Genomic DNA, 15,483 nt, shown 5'->3' with positions numbered 1-15,483 from the left:
GGGGTGGGTTTGTAGCTCAGAGGTAGAGAACTTGCCCAGCATGTGTGAAGCACTGGGTTCTATACTCAGCACCACATATATGAATAGATAGATGGATAGATAGATAGATACATACATACATAGATAGATACATACATAGATAGATAGATAGATAGATAGATAGATGAAGGTCCATTGACAACTAGAAAAAAATATTAAAAAAAAAAAACAAACAAAAGTTAACTGTGTCCTTCTTATTTGTTGCATTTAAGTGCAAACACATGTAGGACTTGAATCTGCCATGTTTTCCAGCCTTTACTCTTTTATTACCATCTCCTGAACTCTTCTTTCCCATTATTTCACATGCACACTCTCTGCCTTTAGCCAAATGAATGCCATTATGTAATTTAAACATAGCAAGTTCTCCCTTTTCCATTCAACTGAGGTCATATACCTCTGTCACTCTTTTCATAATATTCCTCACACCCTTCTTTGCCTGGCCACCTTTCACATGTCCTTCCCATTTCCTTCACACAAGCCCCCCACAGCATGGTACTTTCCTCCTTTAAACTATTCTTTGCTGCCCTCCTCTCTCACTGAGTTAGGAGTTCTGCTGGCTGCGACCCTTGGACTTTATTATTCCTCATGCTACCCTTGGACTTTAATATTCTTGATGCCTGAAAAAGATCTTGATATCTGGGGGGTGCATAGTTATTAAAAAATGGATGTCTTGGTATCTTCTACCTTTAGTATTGTTGACAATACTAAGAAAAGACCTTGAAGTACTCACAATCAGCACTATTTTAAGGCATAAATCTATGGACTGCTTTCCTTTCAACTCAGCGAGATAACTAGTTAATTGGATCTATAATTTAGACTTAAGAAATAGATAAGACCATTTGACATGCCTTAACAAAATATAATTTTCATGCCATTGTAAATTATTTTAAAGTAGGGAAGCAAGAAATACATTTAAATAGGTGAAACTTTATTACTAATGAGATCAAAGCTGGAGTAAGATTGATAGCACAAAAAAACATCTTCCAGATTATTCTACCAGTGGGTTCTGAGAAAATAGGAAAATTGTTTTTATCTCATTGAATCATAGTTTCCATTTCTCTAAAATGGGAAATTTTAACTAGATTATCCCTGAGATGCATTTTTATCTTTATAATTCTATCACTCAAATTCAACTATCTAATAAGGTGATAGCAAAGATGCAGAAATCATAAATAACTTTTTATTTCTTCCTCCCAACTTTTACTGGTTTCATTGCCTTCCAGTATTAAGCAAAGTAAGAAACATGCTTTCTGAAAGGTAAAACCAGCATGTTAAGAGTTCACCAAGCTTATACCCAGGCTAGGGAAGACCTCATATTAGGCAGATAAATAAGTTACAATGTTTAAACTGCTTTCTGTACCTCTGGTCTAGCAGAACATGGGATGTAGGAGGGCCTTTGTAAAGCTTACATCTCTTCTCTGAGTCATGTTTTAACACATTTATGTTTAAACACATTTTAAAATAAGTTAAATTCATCTTGTTAGATTGAATTTAAAGAATATTCAATAATTGAATTAAGATCGTAAGATCAGTAATACACTGGACATTTGTTTAAACACATTTTAAAATAAGTTAAATTCATCTTGTTAGATTGGATTTAAAGAATATTCATGATTGAATTAAGACTGTAAGATCAGTAGTACACTGGACAGTATAAGACATAAAATGTTTGAAATCAAAGCTTGTCCTCAACTTCAGCAAGTTGGCCTTAAATACTTAAGACAGCTGAACTTTATTTTCATAAAGAATTACTGTGAAACACTACTATTCTAAATTTATAGGCTATGAAATGTTAAAATCTTAACTAAATGCATAGGTTAAGCCATATGTGTTTAACAAATCTTTGCATGTAATGCACAAAAATTAAAATGGAAGGTAATAAATTATATTTGAAAAAAAGGCCACTGGAGGAAAAATGTATAGCAAAGCAAAAATAGAAAAAAAAATCCAGATAACATATGTTAAAATATTTTTGGATCTGATAATGCTAATCTAAATAAATATAGACATACTCAAAGAGGCTGCATCATTTTCCTTCTACATTCTCTAAGTAGCGCTGCCAAATACAGAAGGATTGAAGCCATTTCTGGGGAACTGCTGAATCAGGAACATGAGTCAGAAAGCAAACTCTCAGAAAAAGTCCTTAAAAAAAAAAAAAAAAAAAAAAACTGCTGAAAGCCCCTCCACAAGCTGACATATGTGTTCAACATGCATGAGGTCCAAACCACCTCAGCACATGATGGTCCCACACTTATCCTCACATACCTGGGGAGAAAGCTTTGTTCCAAGGAACAAGATTTTTCCTGTATCAAAATGCGAAGGGTGGTTGGGACTGTGGCTCAGCGGTAGAGCACTCACCTCATATGTGCAAGGCCCTGGGTTCGATCCTCAGCACCACGTAAAAATAAGTAAATAAAAAAATAAGGTAATGTGTCCAACTACAACTAAAAAAAAATAAATTTTTTTTAAATGCAAAGGGTGACACTACAGATGAAAAAAGATGACTTTGAAACCCAACAGAACATTTTCCAGCTTAAATGACAAGAAATACAACATGAAAATAAAATTTTTAAAAAAAAATGAAATAAAGGGCTTATGTTATATTAAAAACTCATTTGGAGACATATGGAAAACTGCTTGACAATAATTTAAGGGAGACTAAGATGCTCTTTCTCCAAAGCCTTTAAGATCTTATCATCCCTGAAATGGTCTAAACATAGCTCTTCTCTGAGACTGGCAACAGGAATGGATCAGAACTCAAGGGACTCCAGACATTTAAGTATATTTTAGGTCTAAAAGGTTAAGCAAATAAAACCCATGTAAAAATCAACACAATTAAAATTATGCTCCAAAGATAAGTCACCCTTCAGACAACAAAGAATGATTTTTCTACTTTTTTTCCTCCCCATCTTGTTACATGAGGGGATCTTTTCCATGTTCTGTTGCCACTCCACCACTATTATTAATAAATACTAAGATGCCACAGTTTATAAAATAATTTCATGTTTCTTCATTTCATTCAACATTTATTTTCAACAGCAGCAACAAGACAGCAGTAATGATTTCCCACTCGAATTTCACTGCTAAGGTCACTGCTATGAGCTGAATAGGTCAATGATCTTAGCTCTTTTGCAGATAAAGCCTGGGGCACAGAAATAACAAAGTAAAAACTAATCAGAGTGAGGCAAATTGGACCTAGAATCCTTATTTGTCAAGTTGAACTCACTCTTTCTGGATCTCAAATTTTACCCACTCATTATCAGAGCTATTAAAAGCTATTTCTACTTAATCTCTGTTATAGCTAAAATATTTTCTCCAAAAGAAGAAAGGCCTAATGCTTTAGCTTTAATAACTAATAGCCAGCATTTGTCTTAGTATAAACTTTTGAAAATCATCTTTTTGAACTTTGCCATAAGCATAATGATAGTCCCTCCTATGAAATGGTAAATAGCTGCACACAGTGTCCTGGGTCTAATGAATGTGCAATGATTCTCCATCAGCAAGTGACACTAACATCGTTGTTTGGCATTTATATTACATCTTCACACAATGTTCCACAATAGATAACACATCTTGTTCTTGGTTATGATGATGAATAGCAATGCATTTTAATTCATACTCCTGGTTTCCACTGTTTTCTACCCACATTAATTTGCATTTGGCTACATTGATCAGCACAGTCTGAATCAACATACAGCTTCTTGTCTCTGAACACTTCACAAGTTTAAAGAGCTATGTTCTCTTTCAGTTTTACCATGTGCCATTGTGGAAAGTTAGGTCAAGATACTCCACAGTCGAGTTGTTAATTCAATAAATATTAGTGGCTTTCACAGATGCAAAGTAAAGACATTCTCATACTTCAAGTCTTTTAATAAGAATCATCCATATGATTAAGAATGCAAATTTCCTGAACCACAAATCCTGTATTTGTATTTTAACCCTGTAAGTCTAAGTGAGGGCCCTGAAGTCAGCATTTTATCAATCCCATGAGATTCTGATGCAGGTAGTCCTAACATCTGAACTTGAAAAACTCAGAAAATTAGTTAAAGTCTAAGCTGGACAAGGTGGTGTATGCTTGCAATCTCAGCTACTCGGGAGATTGTGGAAGAGGAATCATAAATTCAAAGTCAGCTTCAGCAACTTAGCAGGGCCCTAAGCAACTTAGGAGACCCTGTCTCCAGATGAAAAATAAATAGGGCTGGAGATGTGGCTCAGTTATTAAATTTCCCTAAGTCCAATTCCCCAGTACCAACGGAGGGAAAAAAAAAGAAAGAAAAAAGAAAAGAAAATTAGTTAAATTCTAAATCATGAAGTTGTTATTCACTGTATTATGCCATGTCTTTACCAAAACTGTGTCTTCACCCTTTACAATTCCTCGGTGCTTACACTTAATAATCAACAAGATTATCTATAAAAGTTGCTAACTTCTTTAATTCCTATCAGCCTTAGGCAAAACTGTAAAAAATGTACAGTGGACTCCACCCCAAGCACCTTACCTCCAGTAATTTACCCATACCAGTCTCCTGCACAAAGAACAAGACACTATACCCTAAGGTGCTTAGGATCATATTAATTAAATTGTACTAAAAGACAGCAATGAAAAAAAACTAACTTATGTCTATATGTTTTTAATGTCTTTTTGAGACTGCAGTAATGACAAAAGTAGAGTGAGAAAATGGAAGAGGATAAACAAACATCAGTGTTAAAAAATATATTCCATTTTCAGTAAAACAAACCTCAATTAAATTGAAGCTTCCAATTAAGAAGGTTAAATCCTCAGCTACTAAGTAGGGTGACTCCTCCTTGCCATCTTGGCTTCCTCCAAACATTCTAGATTCATCACTAAAATTCCCACATCACACAAAAACTTTCAGTTGTAGGCAAACCAGGATAGTTCATCACCTGGTGCTCAGTAATTGGATACTAATGTTTTAAAAGCTGAAAATTTTCTTCAACAATCAAAAGATGATAAAGTAAAATTTTACTTAGAAATGACTCATAAAAAGTTGCTTTAGATTTAAAAAGAATCCAGATTCCCAAAACATCAGTTTTATTTTTACTTAGTGAATTATTTATAAGGTGTCTTTAAGAGAGAAAAAAATCACAATGAAGAAACAATAAGTATTTAACAAACATAAGAAATATAATGGAAGTAGTTAGGGATTGCTTATTTTCAGACATGCCATCTATACGGATTCATATATCACTGACTTTTACCTGATCAGGTAATAGTCTTTTAAAACACCAGCAATTACTGCAAAAGGTAACAGCAGTCTTCAAAGGAACAGGGAAACTAGACAGAGAAACAAAACACCTCTGATTTAGGTCCTGGCGATGGGTTGATCAATTCACAGTCTAATGATTCAGAAACCGCAATTAGTAAGAATGCAAAATTACACATGGACAGGGCAATGTTACCTCATCTACCATACCATGAGACAGTTTTCTGATCACTGTCTTTTGATGGATCACTAAGGAGGAATGATTAATTAATAGAGCTAACTACTATAGAATCATTAAGAGAGGAAAATTATAGAAACATCTTAATTGTTCAAAAGTTCAGATACTGCTCTGATCTATTCCTTTGAAATAAGTTATTTTTCACTAGTCAGGAGGGAGAAGAGTTAATGGCTTATTAGTGCTGTTTTATTTATTATTCTAAATTTATTTATTCATTTATTAATTCCTTTTTATTTCTTTGGGTGACGTGGCTTCTTTTAAATAGTAATGAAATTTCAGGAGGAAAGATGCTAGGGCCCTTTTTCCCCATTTCCACTTAATCACAGTAACAACTTTGAAATGAAGGGCCTTCTTCATTATTTTCAACAGTCACATAGTTGTCTGAACCAGACAATTCCACGCAGAACTCAATTACCTCTGGTGGGACCTGTTGCAGTGGCCTAATGACTGGCCGTCTCAGAGCACAGTCCCACTCAAGCCATCCTCTGCCTGCTGCCAGAGGGCTCTTTCTATCATGCAATTACCACTGTGGCATTCTCAGGCTTAAAGCCTTCCTGGGCTTTATTGTCTGCAGAATTAGGCCCAAATTATCATAGAGGGACAATTCTAGCTAGGCTCATCTCCAGACAGTGGTCCTACACTTTTCTTACCTCTGCATACTAAATTATTGGTGATGTCCCTAACAAAATGAATTCTCAGGGCCTGCCCTGGCTGTCTCTGGCCAGAAAGCTCAGTTTCCTGAGGAGCTTCTACTTCTCATTCAGTTTCAGCTTGTGCCATGTCCTCCAGAGGGCCTTCTCAGACCTCCTTAAGAACCCATCCAGGGGCCACACTTCTAGGCTCCAAATATACTTTGATTGGCATTTATTTGAGCAGACCATGCTAATACTGAATTTAGCTGTACTTGTCTCTCCTTCTGGACTATGGATTTCCTCCTTAAGCAATCTGTACTATCTTGAATATAAGATAATATAAGTTATTTCAAGAGTATCTACTGACTGAGTTCCTACAAAAAAAATAATTAATGACTGATAAAGCAAGTTTTTAAAGTGAGAAAAGTTCTATTAAAATCAACTGAAAACAAAACAAGACACAGATGTTTGCTGGAATCTACCACTATCTTGAATCTATGGTATAAAAGTAAATAGTCATAAACGAAGTTCTTAAGCATAATTAGAAGATTAAAATTTTTTGAAGATGTAACAAAACACATATGAAATCTATATGACAAAATAATTCATATATAAATGAATAATATATTTATAAAAGGTAAAGACTATCAGGGTTATGATTTTGCATAGTGTGTCCTAATTATACAAGATCTTTCTGCATAAAAGAAGAGTTTCAATTTGCAAATGACCAATATTAACTGACAATTTGAAAAACAGAACACATAACTAACAGGCAGATCAACAATTGCAACCTCAATACTAATTAAAAGTAACAATATAATGACAAAATTAAAAAATTCTACTTATTTTGGCAAGAATTTGGCAAGGCACCTTCATATACAGCTGTAAACTGGTCCTAACATTCTGAATAGTAACCCTGAAATATGCATTAAACACTAGCAGATATGCTAAGTGACATAGCACATTTTTAGCATGCACCAGGCCCTAGGTTAGATGCCCAGCATTGCAAAATAAATTACCAAATTATAAAATACCAAATTATAAAATACCAAATTATAAAATACAAAATACCAAATCAACTCAAATAAAATGAAAACTAAAACATTTATATAATCCCTTTACCCAGGAACTCCATCTCTATGAATTTATCCAAAGTAGTACAGTTGGTACTGAATAAATTTAAACTATGGAATGTAAGAGTATTTGCCTTATTAAATGCAAAGATCCTGAAGATCCCAAACCAGGGGACAGGTACTGAAAAGTTTAGATAGACACATAGATTAGCATACAAAAAGTCATCAAAGCTAATGATGTATAATTATGATTTGACATGAATGGTAGTAACTAGTAACAAATGATTTTACAATAAATCAAGTTATAAAAAAGAGCACATGTAGCACAGTAACAACATATCTGAACACAGGCAGCTCAAAGGGTAATTGTCAATATGTTGACAGGGCAGTAAATGAAATCAAGAGTACATTTTTACTTTTTGTATATTTGTATTTTTTTTTCCAAAATGACCACTTGTTTAATAGCCTTTCCAAATGAGGTTTTCGTTTTCATGTGTTATTAAAGAAAAACTGTGGATTAAAAATATGCAGGAAAGATTCAACACACATAGGTGCTCCTGTGTTATGGGAGAGAACTTCATAGGCAGTGAAAAATGGCATGATCACAGATATAGGAGGCAAAATCAAATGCCAGTATATGAACATTATGGGAAGAAAGGCAGCCTAGATTTCTTTGATATAAGTCATTAGGGATGATGGAACACAAAAGTGTCATCAAAGTAGAGTTACAAGCAAATTTACTGGGCAATAGTAAGCAATGTGCTTATAAGTACAGATATGACAGGTACTAAATTCATGTTTGAACAACTGAAAAGTACCCTCCTGTGGCTTAAAGAGGAGGAGTGGAGAGAAAACACAAAGAGGAAGAGCAGACAGTTACCCCACCCCCTTGGACATCAGCACCTGCTGGGAATTCCATCTGGAATGCCCTCTTCTGAGTTATCTGTTTTGCCCAAGATATTAACTTGGCTCAACTGTCACTTTTTCTTCACCAGTTTCCCTGGCCTCCTTACATTCCCACTCCTTCTAGTCTTGCTTTATTTTTTCACAACATGTTATGACTTTCTAACATTATAGAAGATGCACTTCATTCTCTTTACTGTTTTCCCACATAATATCATTGCCCTCAATAGCAAAAAATCTTGTCTTGCTAATTAATGTGTTTCTAGTGCCTAGAACAGTGCTTATGCTATAATAGGTGCTCAACAAATATTTGTCAGATGAACAAATTAAATGGATATAAAAGGAAAGGTGTTGGCAGTGATAAAATAACGATGATTAATAAAGGCAAACCTTCCAAAAGAGATGTAATTTGAGGATTAGATGATTGGTGGGTCTGTGGAGAAGGGGACTCAGAATTAAAATGGTGACACTGAATTGGAAAAATATGGCTTGGAATGAATAAAAAACATGAGATCATAATTGGAGGTAGGTTTCATAACTGGAGATAGAGGAATGGTGGACTTGTGAGTTCTTTGTGATTTCACCAAAAACATCAGAATCTAAACTAGAAAAGAAAAGAGGCAAAGGCAGATAACTATGAAGACTATGCAGGCTAGAGGAGTAGCAAGGGGCAATGATGCAGGATATAAGGAACATATAGAAAATAGAAGGGTAAGGGGAAGACTTGGAGGAGGAGGGGGGAAAGGGCAGAAAGGGATAATCTTTTGTTTCTAAATCCCAGAAAAAAAAAAACCAACCTATAAATGGAACAAATAACAAGATTTATTTCCCCCTTTAGAGAAAACTGAAAGACAAAGCAGTCAATGGGATGTTAGATTTATAGTATGGTAAAAACTAAATGTAAGCCCACAGGCTGTGGGGGAAAAAAAAATGCTACTTATAAAGAAGACTGTTTGTGGTAAAATACTTTCTTCTACAGTTACCAGAAAAGAAAAAGAGGACATAACTATGAGAAGAGGATAAAGACAGTAAAGGAATGTACAGACATTTTTAATAGAAAATCACAATGTTTTTAATAGAATAGGTGGAGAGATGATGTGTCAGGGAAGGATGGGACAGCTGGGACTGAGGACATGGAGGGAGAGAAAAGGTCTAAAATAGATCCCATGAGGAGAAAGCCTGAGAGTACAGAAAAGACAATTAAAAAGACTGCCAAATAGCAGCAGAAACCAGATTGAAGTTTGAAAGCATCCAGTTCTAATGAGCCAAATCTGCAATGCTTTGTTTGCCTCCAGCAGTGTTCTCTCTCCTGGGAGAAGAAGCAAAGGGAGCAAGAGTTAGAGGTAACCAACATTTAAGAATTTGCTGGATAGGAAAAGGTCTGTAGTGGTTGTTGATGAATAAGAGGCAAATCTTGGGCAGTAAAGTCTAATTCATTTGAAGCCAGGAGGGCAAAAATCCTTGATTCTGATCACTGAGGAGCATTTGCAAGGAAATGAGGAAAGTAATAATTAGGAGTCCTAGACTGGAAGCTGAAACTTCCATGGAAATTAGAAAGCTTCTAATTTCTCACCTGCCTCCCCACCACTCCTGCTGAGACCACAGGAATGGGAAGAAGCAGTAAGTAAATGAGATTAGAAGATTTTTAGCAGAGGATGGCCTTGGGATGAGGGGAAGGAAAGGAGGGGCAAACAGAAAGGAGAATTTGATTAACAGGAATGAGGTGACTGTCTGAATTTTGTATGCATTTGTATGTATTTCTAAGACACTAGGGTTATTCATTTTCAAATAAACTTCATGCAACCCATTAGAAACAACAGTGGTTTTTTTTTTTTTTTGTGTGTGTGTGTGTGTTACATATGGTTTAAAATTCTTATTACTCTGCTTTTTAATGAAGTCCCTGATGGTGCAATAAAATTATCTCTAGTGCAGAGGTGGCCCCTCCCCCTCTCCAGCTTCTCACCTCACTCTCGACACTATTCACTCTGCTTCAACCACCTCCACTGTCTTTTGGTTCCAGGAATAAAACAAGCTTATTCCCAAATGGGGGCACTTTCATCAGCTGTTCCTCGGTGCCTGCCGCACTTTGCCCCCAACCAGTCCAGGTGATCCTTCTGGAGAGCTGGTCTCAGCTTAAACACCACCTCCTCAGTGAGGTCTTCTCGGACCATTAACCTAAAGTAGCCTGCATACATTTTCATCCTACCACCTTGTCTTGCTTTGTTCTTTATTCCTGAAACATTATTACCTGGTAATATCTTGCTTATTTATTTGTGTTTTGTGGTCTACCTCTTTCAATTAGAATATAACACCCAGGAGGAAAAGGATTCTGTTGTCTCAGTCACTATCTTTAGCATCTCAAATACATCCAAGCACACAGCATACATTCAACAAATACCTATCTGGTGAATAAATATATGCTTGAAAACTTGCTACTTCAATGCTTAATAGGATGGAAATCTGTATTTAGTACAAGTTTATTCACAAGGCTCCACACCAAAGAACTTCAGAGGTAGAAAATAGTATTTTTGCTGACTTAAAACAAACTCAAAAACTCCTGTCTTATTCTAAGCAATAAATATGATGAGGAAGTAAATTTTATTTTTAATGAAGGGATAAAGGAGAAAATATCTTTAAAGATGAATCTGAATAAATGTCAATAAAATTTTAAGTGATCAAATGGGTATAAAAATGTCAGTGTTATTTTTATCATACTCAAGGAAGGCTAGAAACAGACAGGTTTTACAGAGTTTGAACAGTGTGGAATTTAATTAGTTAGGGCATATACACAAACAAAATGTCAGATAAATTTTCCAACAAATAATTTCTATAAATTATGAGCAATGTTTTTTTCTGTTTGTCTTGCTATATTAGATCTAGAAAACAGGATTAATTAAGAGGTTAAAAGGAAATAGACTGTAATCTCTTCTCCATGAAAGGCAATCTCTAAATAAGAAATTCAGTCTTCAGCTAAGTTTTCACATTTATGTTGAAAGTATTCTCAGCCAGTTCATTAAAACAAACAAACAAACAAACAAAGCAAGAAGGAAAAAATGTTAAAATAAAATCTATAATGCTAATGAATGATTGATGTTACAAAATTTTTCTCGAACTTATATAGGACATTATTTACTAATCATGATCCTCTGAAATATAGGTAAAATTTTCCAATAGAGCCTGCTTCAGCATTCCCTCAAAGTGCCCATGTAGAAGCCAAAAATCAAAAGACTTAATAAATAAGAAAACCCCAGACTTATCCAAATAGAAATGTTCTACAAAATACCTGACCTGAATTTTTCAAACACATCAAGGTCAACAAACACAAAGGAATATTTTATCTTTACACTGTGATTTTGTATGCAGATTATTTCACTCTTAATAAAGACAGTATTTAAAGATAAATGGATGTATAAATGAATAATTATGACTGATCTAATACAGGACCACAAGGCTATCAATTGAAACAAAATACTCACTCATGTCAGTGATTTAAATAATAGTTCAAAACTATAAGAATCACATACTATAGGAATAAAGAAAATGCCTACATGTATTGCTTATGCTCTAATAATTCATCATTACTTTGATAAATGAGATGTATAAGATTTACAGTGAAATGTAAGGATTTCTTGGACTGAACTTTATAAATTGATTTCATTGCTCACTAATATATGACATTTTAGAAAAGTACAATGACATCATTTCAATTTTAGTTGAGAATTTGATGGGAACTTAAGTCATAAAACAATGGACAAAAAATCAAATTTCAAATATGGTTTGATGAGATAAATCTTTTCTTTTTATGAGTAAAAATCATAATTTTTAAACTGAAGCACTTATTACAAAAATAATTTTTAAGAAACAGTGTTGAGGTAGTAATTATACTATCTTCTCTAAAGAGAAAGAAAAGAAGTTCATAGAAACTGAATATTTTCCTTAAATTTCTGATAGGCATTATATGATAGATGCGAAAAATTACAATGGCTTGCTGTCTCCTTACACAAAAGCAAATATGTGTAATCAAAGATCTTACACTTTGGTATAAAGACTGAATTTATGTTACTGTCAATGTTAAGTTCAATATTGTTATAGTTAATATATAATAGCATTTTAAGATTAAATGAAAGAAAAAAGTTAAAAGTTGAAAGTTAAAATATTTCTTGCTTTTTTTAATTACCTAAAGAAAAACAGACATGCATGTACACACACACATACACACACACACACACACACACAATGTTCCACTGTTGGTCTCAAGTATTCAGCAGGTTACCAACCAGCTAGGCAATATTGAGGTCCCAAATAATCTACTTCTTTTTATTGTTTCTTTCCCTTTCCAACCTGACTCTCCTCAGAGAGTAGCAAATTTTAAGTATTTGGGGCCTTCCAATGGTATTTGCCTCTTAAGGAATAACGTGCAGCACATAGCTATGCTGAAGCAGAAAAAGAAAAAAATCTCTCTTTTTAAATAAAACTAGTCAAGGTTCAGCTGAGGAAATCTATTGACCCACTTTGAAATTAAAATGCTTCTTTCGTGCATACATACATACATACACACACACACACACACACACACACAGAGGGAATTTTCCACTGAGGTTGTACATAATAGGTACTGAAGCTCTATCAATGACACACCAAATCAGCATCCTCAAGGGAAGAATATGCACATTGGGTTCAGGCTATTACCAATTACCTTGAGTTTTTTTTAACCTTAAATGTTTAAAAAATATGAAAATCATAAAAAATATGAAAAATCATTATTATAGGAAATCCAAGTTTATAATTAAAACAGAACAACATAATCATTTCTAAGGCATCATCTTTGTTCCTTTTTTTCAGTGAGTTTTCCTGTATTAATATCAGGCATGTAACCATCAAAACAATAAAGCTGGATTTACAAAGTAATATCAATTTAGTGTTACAAAGATATAAGAGACGTGTTATTACTTTCATTATTATGAACTCGAATCATTTAGACCAATTTATGACAGGTATTGTACATATAATATAATGCAATTATGGAAAAAAAATTTGATGGCATATCTATGTTTTTACTCACCAGTTGTTTCCACAATGCCTTCTAGGATGACGACAATCTCGAACTGTTCAGTTTGCATGCTTCGCTGGGATAGGTCATAAAAGGGGCTTTTGGCATCGATCACGTGGCAAATTGTGAGGGGGGACACAAGAAAAAGTTGATCTGCCCCTGTACTAAAACCTACATCCAGTTCAAGTTGGTCAAGGGGAAGGAACTCACCCTCAGGTGTCTGTCGAGACTAGACAAGCACACAGAAAAAGAGAAGAAATCACCACTTGTACTGAAATTTTCAAGGCAGCCCAACAGTAATTTACATCATTGCCAACATTCTGCACTATCAATCATCTGCAACAAAATCCAAACAAATCATTATGCAGCTATGTTCTAGCAAATGGGCCGAAATCCCACATAGCTCGTGCGGAACATACATGCATTATTTATAATATACAACTTGCTATAATTACCATTCCCTAACTCGTGAGCTTTGGAGAAATGCCTGGTCCAACAATGGCTGTTAGCACAAACTGTGTAAGTGAGTATGCACGTGCTACAGCTTGACACAAAGCACTGTGTGATAACTCATTGCATGCCAGAATTTTCTTTCCTCATATAGCAAATAAATAGGCAATTGTCATGTAGTTACTTAAAGCCAAAAAAGGTTGACCATCATATAAGAAAAATATTTATCAAAATATTAAAAAGAGAAATAAAATAATTTATTTTTCTAGGACTTTTAAAAAGTTACAAATGAATATAAACTGGAGTAGAAGTGTAAAAGCATCATATTAAATTATATACATAAAAGGTCACATAATAAAAATAAAAGGCTGATGCTTTTAGCTGATGACTTTCAAAATCCTAATAATAAATTGCATTGTAATTGTTTACTTTTATTTTTATGAATTTTAAAGCATAATGAAAAAATTGCATTAAATTGAACTTAATCAAAATACAATTTTAAAAATTTGTACTTGATCAACATAGTTCTGGAAAACTTTCCACCCGCTAATTGAAAATTAGTATGACTTCAAAATTAGTAATCCATGAAAGTAAACCTTATCATCTTTCTTTTATATTAATTTTAATTTTGTTTTCCATATGTGTTATGTATAGCAATCACATATAAGCAAACATTTAATAAGTTTAACCTACAAATGATGGTGTTAAAATAAGAGATGGGTAGTCAGAAGTTGTACACTGAAAAAAGAAAATTAGGGAAGAGGACCCCATGCTGCTGGTCAAATGGGACTTCAAAGAATTTGGTATATTTTAACAATCTCTTTTGAAAAGCTAATTTAATAAACAAAACTGAAACTGTAAGAATAGCCTTTCCAATGAAATGAGGTCTTAAAGACAAAATTCTTACTCTCAGGGTCCAAAGAAATACATTGCCTTTGTATATCGAGTAAATGAGTTTGAAAATGGTTATTGGTTTAGTAATATGTCCTTTGACAAAGAGAAGAAAGAGTTTTAAATTGGTGGTAGTTTATTATGCAGCAATTGCTACACAGAACAATTGTTAATTCAATTAACACAAAAATTAGTCAATTAGGGAAGCTACTTTATAGTTACTCAGGAATATTATTTACACAGAAGAAAATCCAATGAAAAAATTGAGACTACTTTTCTGCTCAAATTTTTGGGTAGAATTTTTAAAAATGAAAGTAGAAGGGAGAAGGAAGACAGAGAGAAGAAATGGGAAGGAAAGGTGGAGAAGAAAAAGGAAGGAAGAAAATGATTACTGACCAAAGAGAAAAGAAAACACATAGAAAAACCTGATGGTATTAAAACAAAAACAGCAGCTCTAGCAACCAATGTTGGAGAAAACTAGGCATTTTCAAGGCTGTATGAAAAATCTCTCTTTGGAACTTTTTCAAGTCACCTATATTTCTGAACCTACTTCCACATTAGTAAAATATGAATGAGATCATTTTTCCAACTGCACAGTTGCATAATAAGTATTGATGGCTATAACAAAATAAAATCCAAATGCAAAAAAATAAATAAAAACATCCTTGACATTGTTCTTTCACCTAGTTAGAAACAGGTGCTGTATAAACACAAGGTGGTATTTTGATATGTCTGATTAGTGATCAAAATTGGATCATTTTACTGACTATTCTAAGCTATGCTTTTCCTATATTATGACAATGTTGACAATGGTAATTCATTAAAAACTAAATTTTATTTCATTTAATAATAAGTTTATGCAAAGGAGATTTATTTTTTTCTAATTGTTTTATGTGCATACCAATACTAGGATTTGTCTCATTTTTATGTATTTATTTATACCTGTGCCTCATTCTAAAAGGCTTTAGAGTAAGTTCTTAAGTTT

At 33.8% G+C, this 15,483-nt stretch overlaps 1 protein-coding gene across 1 annotated transcript in view; it reads right to left on the bottom strand.

Moving 5' to 3' along the window:
• Kcnj3 (potassium inwardly rectifying channel subfamily J member 3) overlaps nt 1-15,483 on the bottom strand; it is a 151,754-nt gene that overhangs the window by 125,929 nt on the left and 10,342 nt on the right. Inside the window, exon 2 of the mRNA XM_026403127.2 lies at nt 13,170-13,386. Coding sequence (XP_026258912.1) covers nt 13,170-13,386 — 217 coding nt within the window. The remainder of the gene's footprint in view (nt 1-13,169; nt 13,387-15,483) is intronic.

This window comes from Urocitellus parryii, chromosome 1 (genome assembly GCF_045843805.1).
Source record: "Urocitellus parryii isolate mUroPar1 chromosome 1, mUroPar1.hap1, whole genome shotgun sequence".
NCBI classification, from domain to species: Eukaryota; Metazoa; Chordata; class Mammalia; order Rodentia; family Sciuridae; genus Urocitellus; species Urocitellus parryii.
Note: the sequence above shows the minus strand (reverse complement) of the source record. Positions and strands in the feature narration are given on the sequence as shown.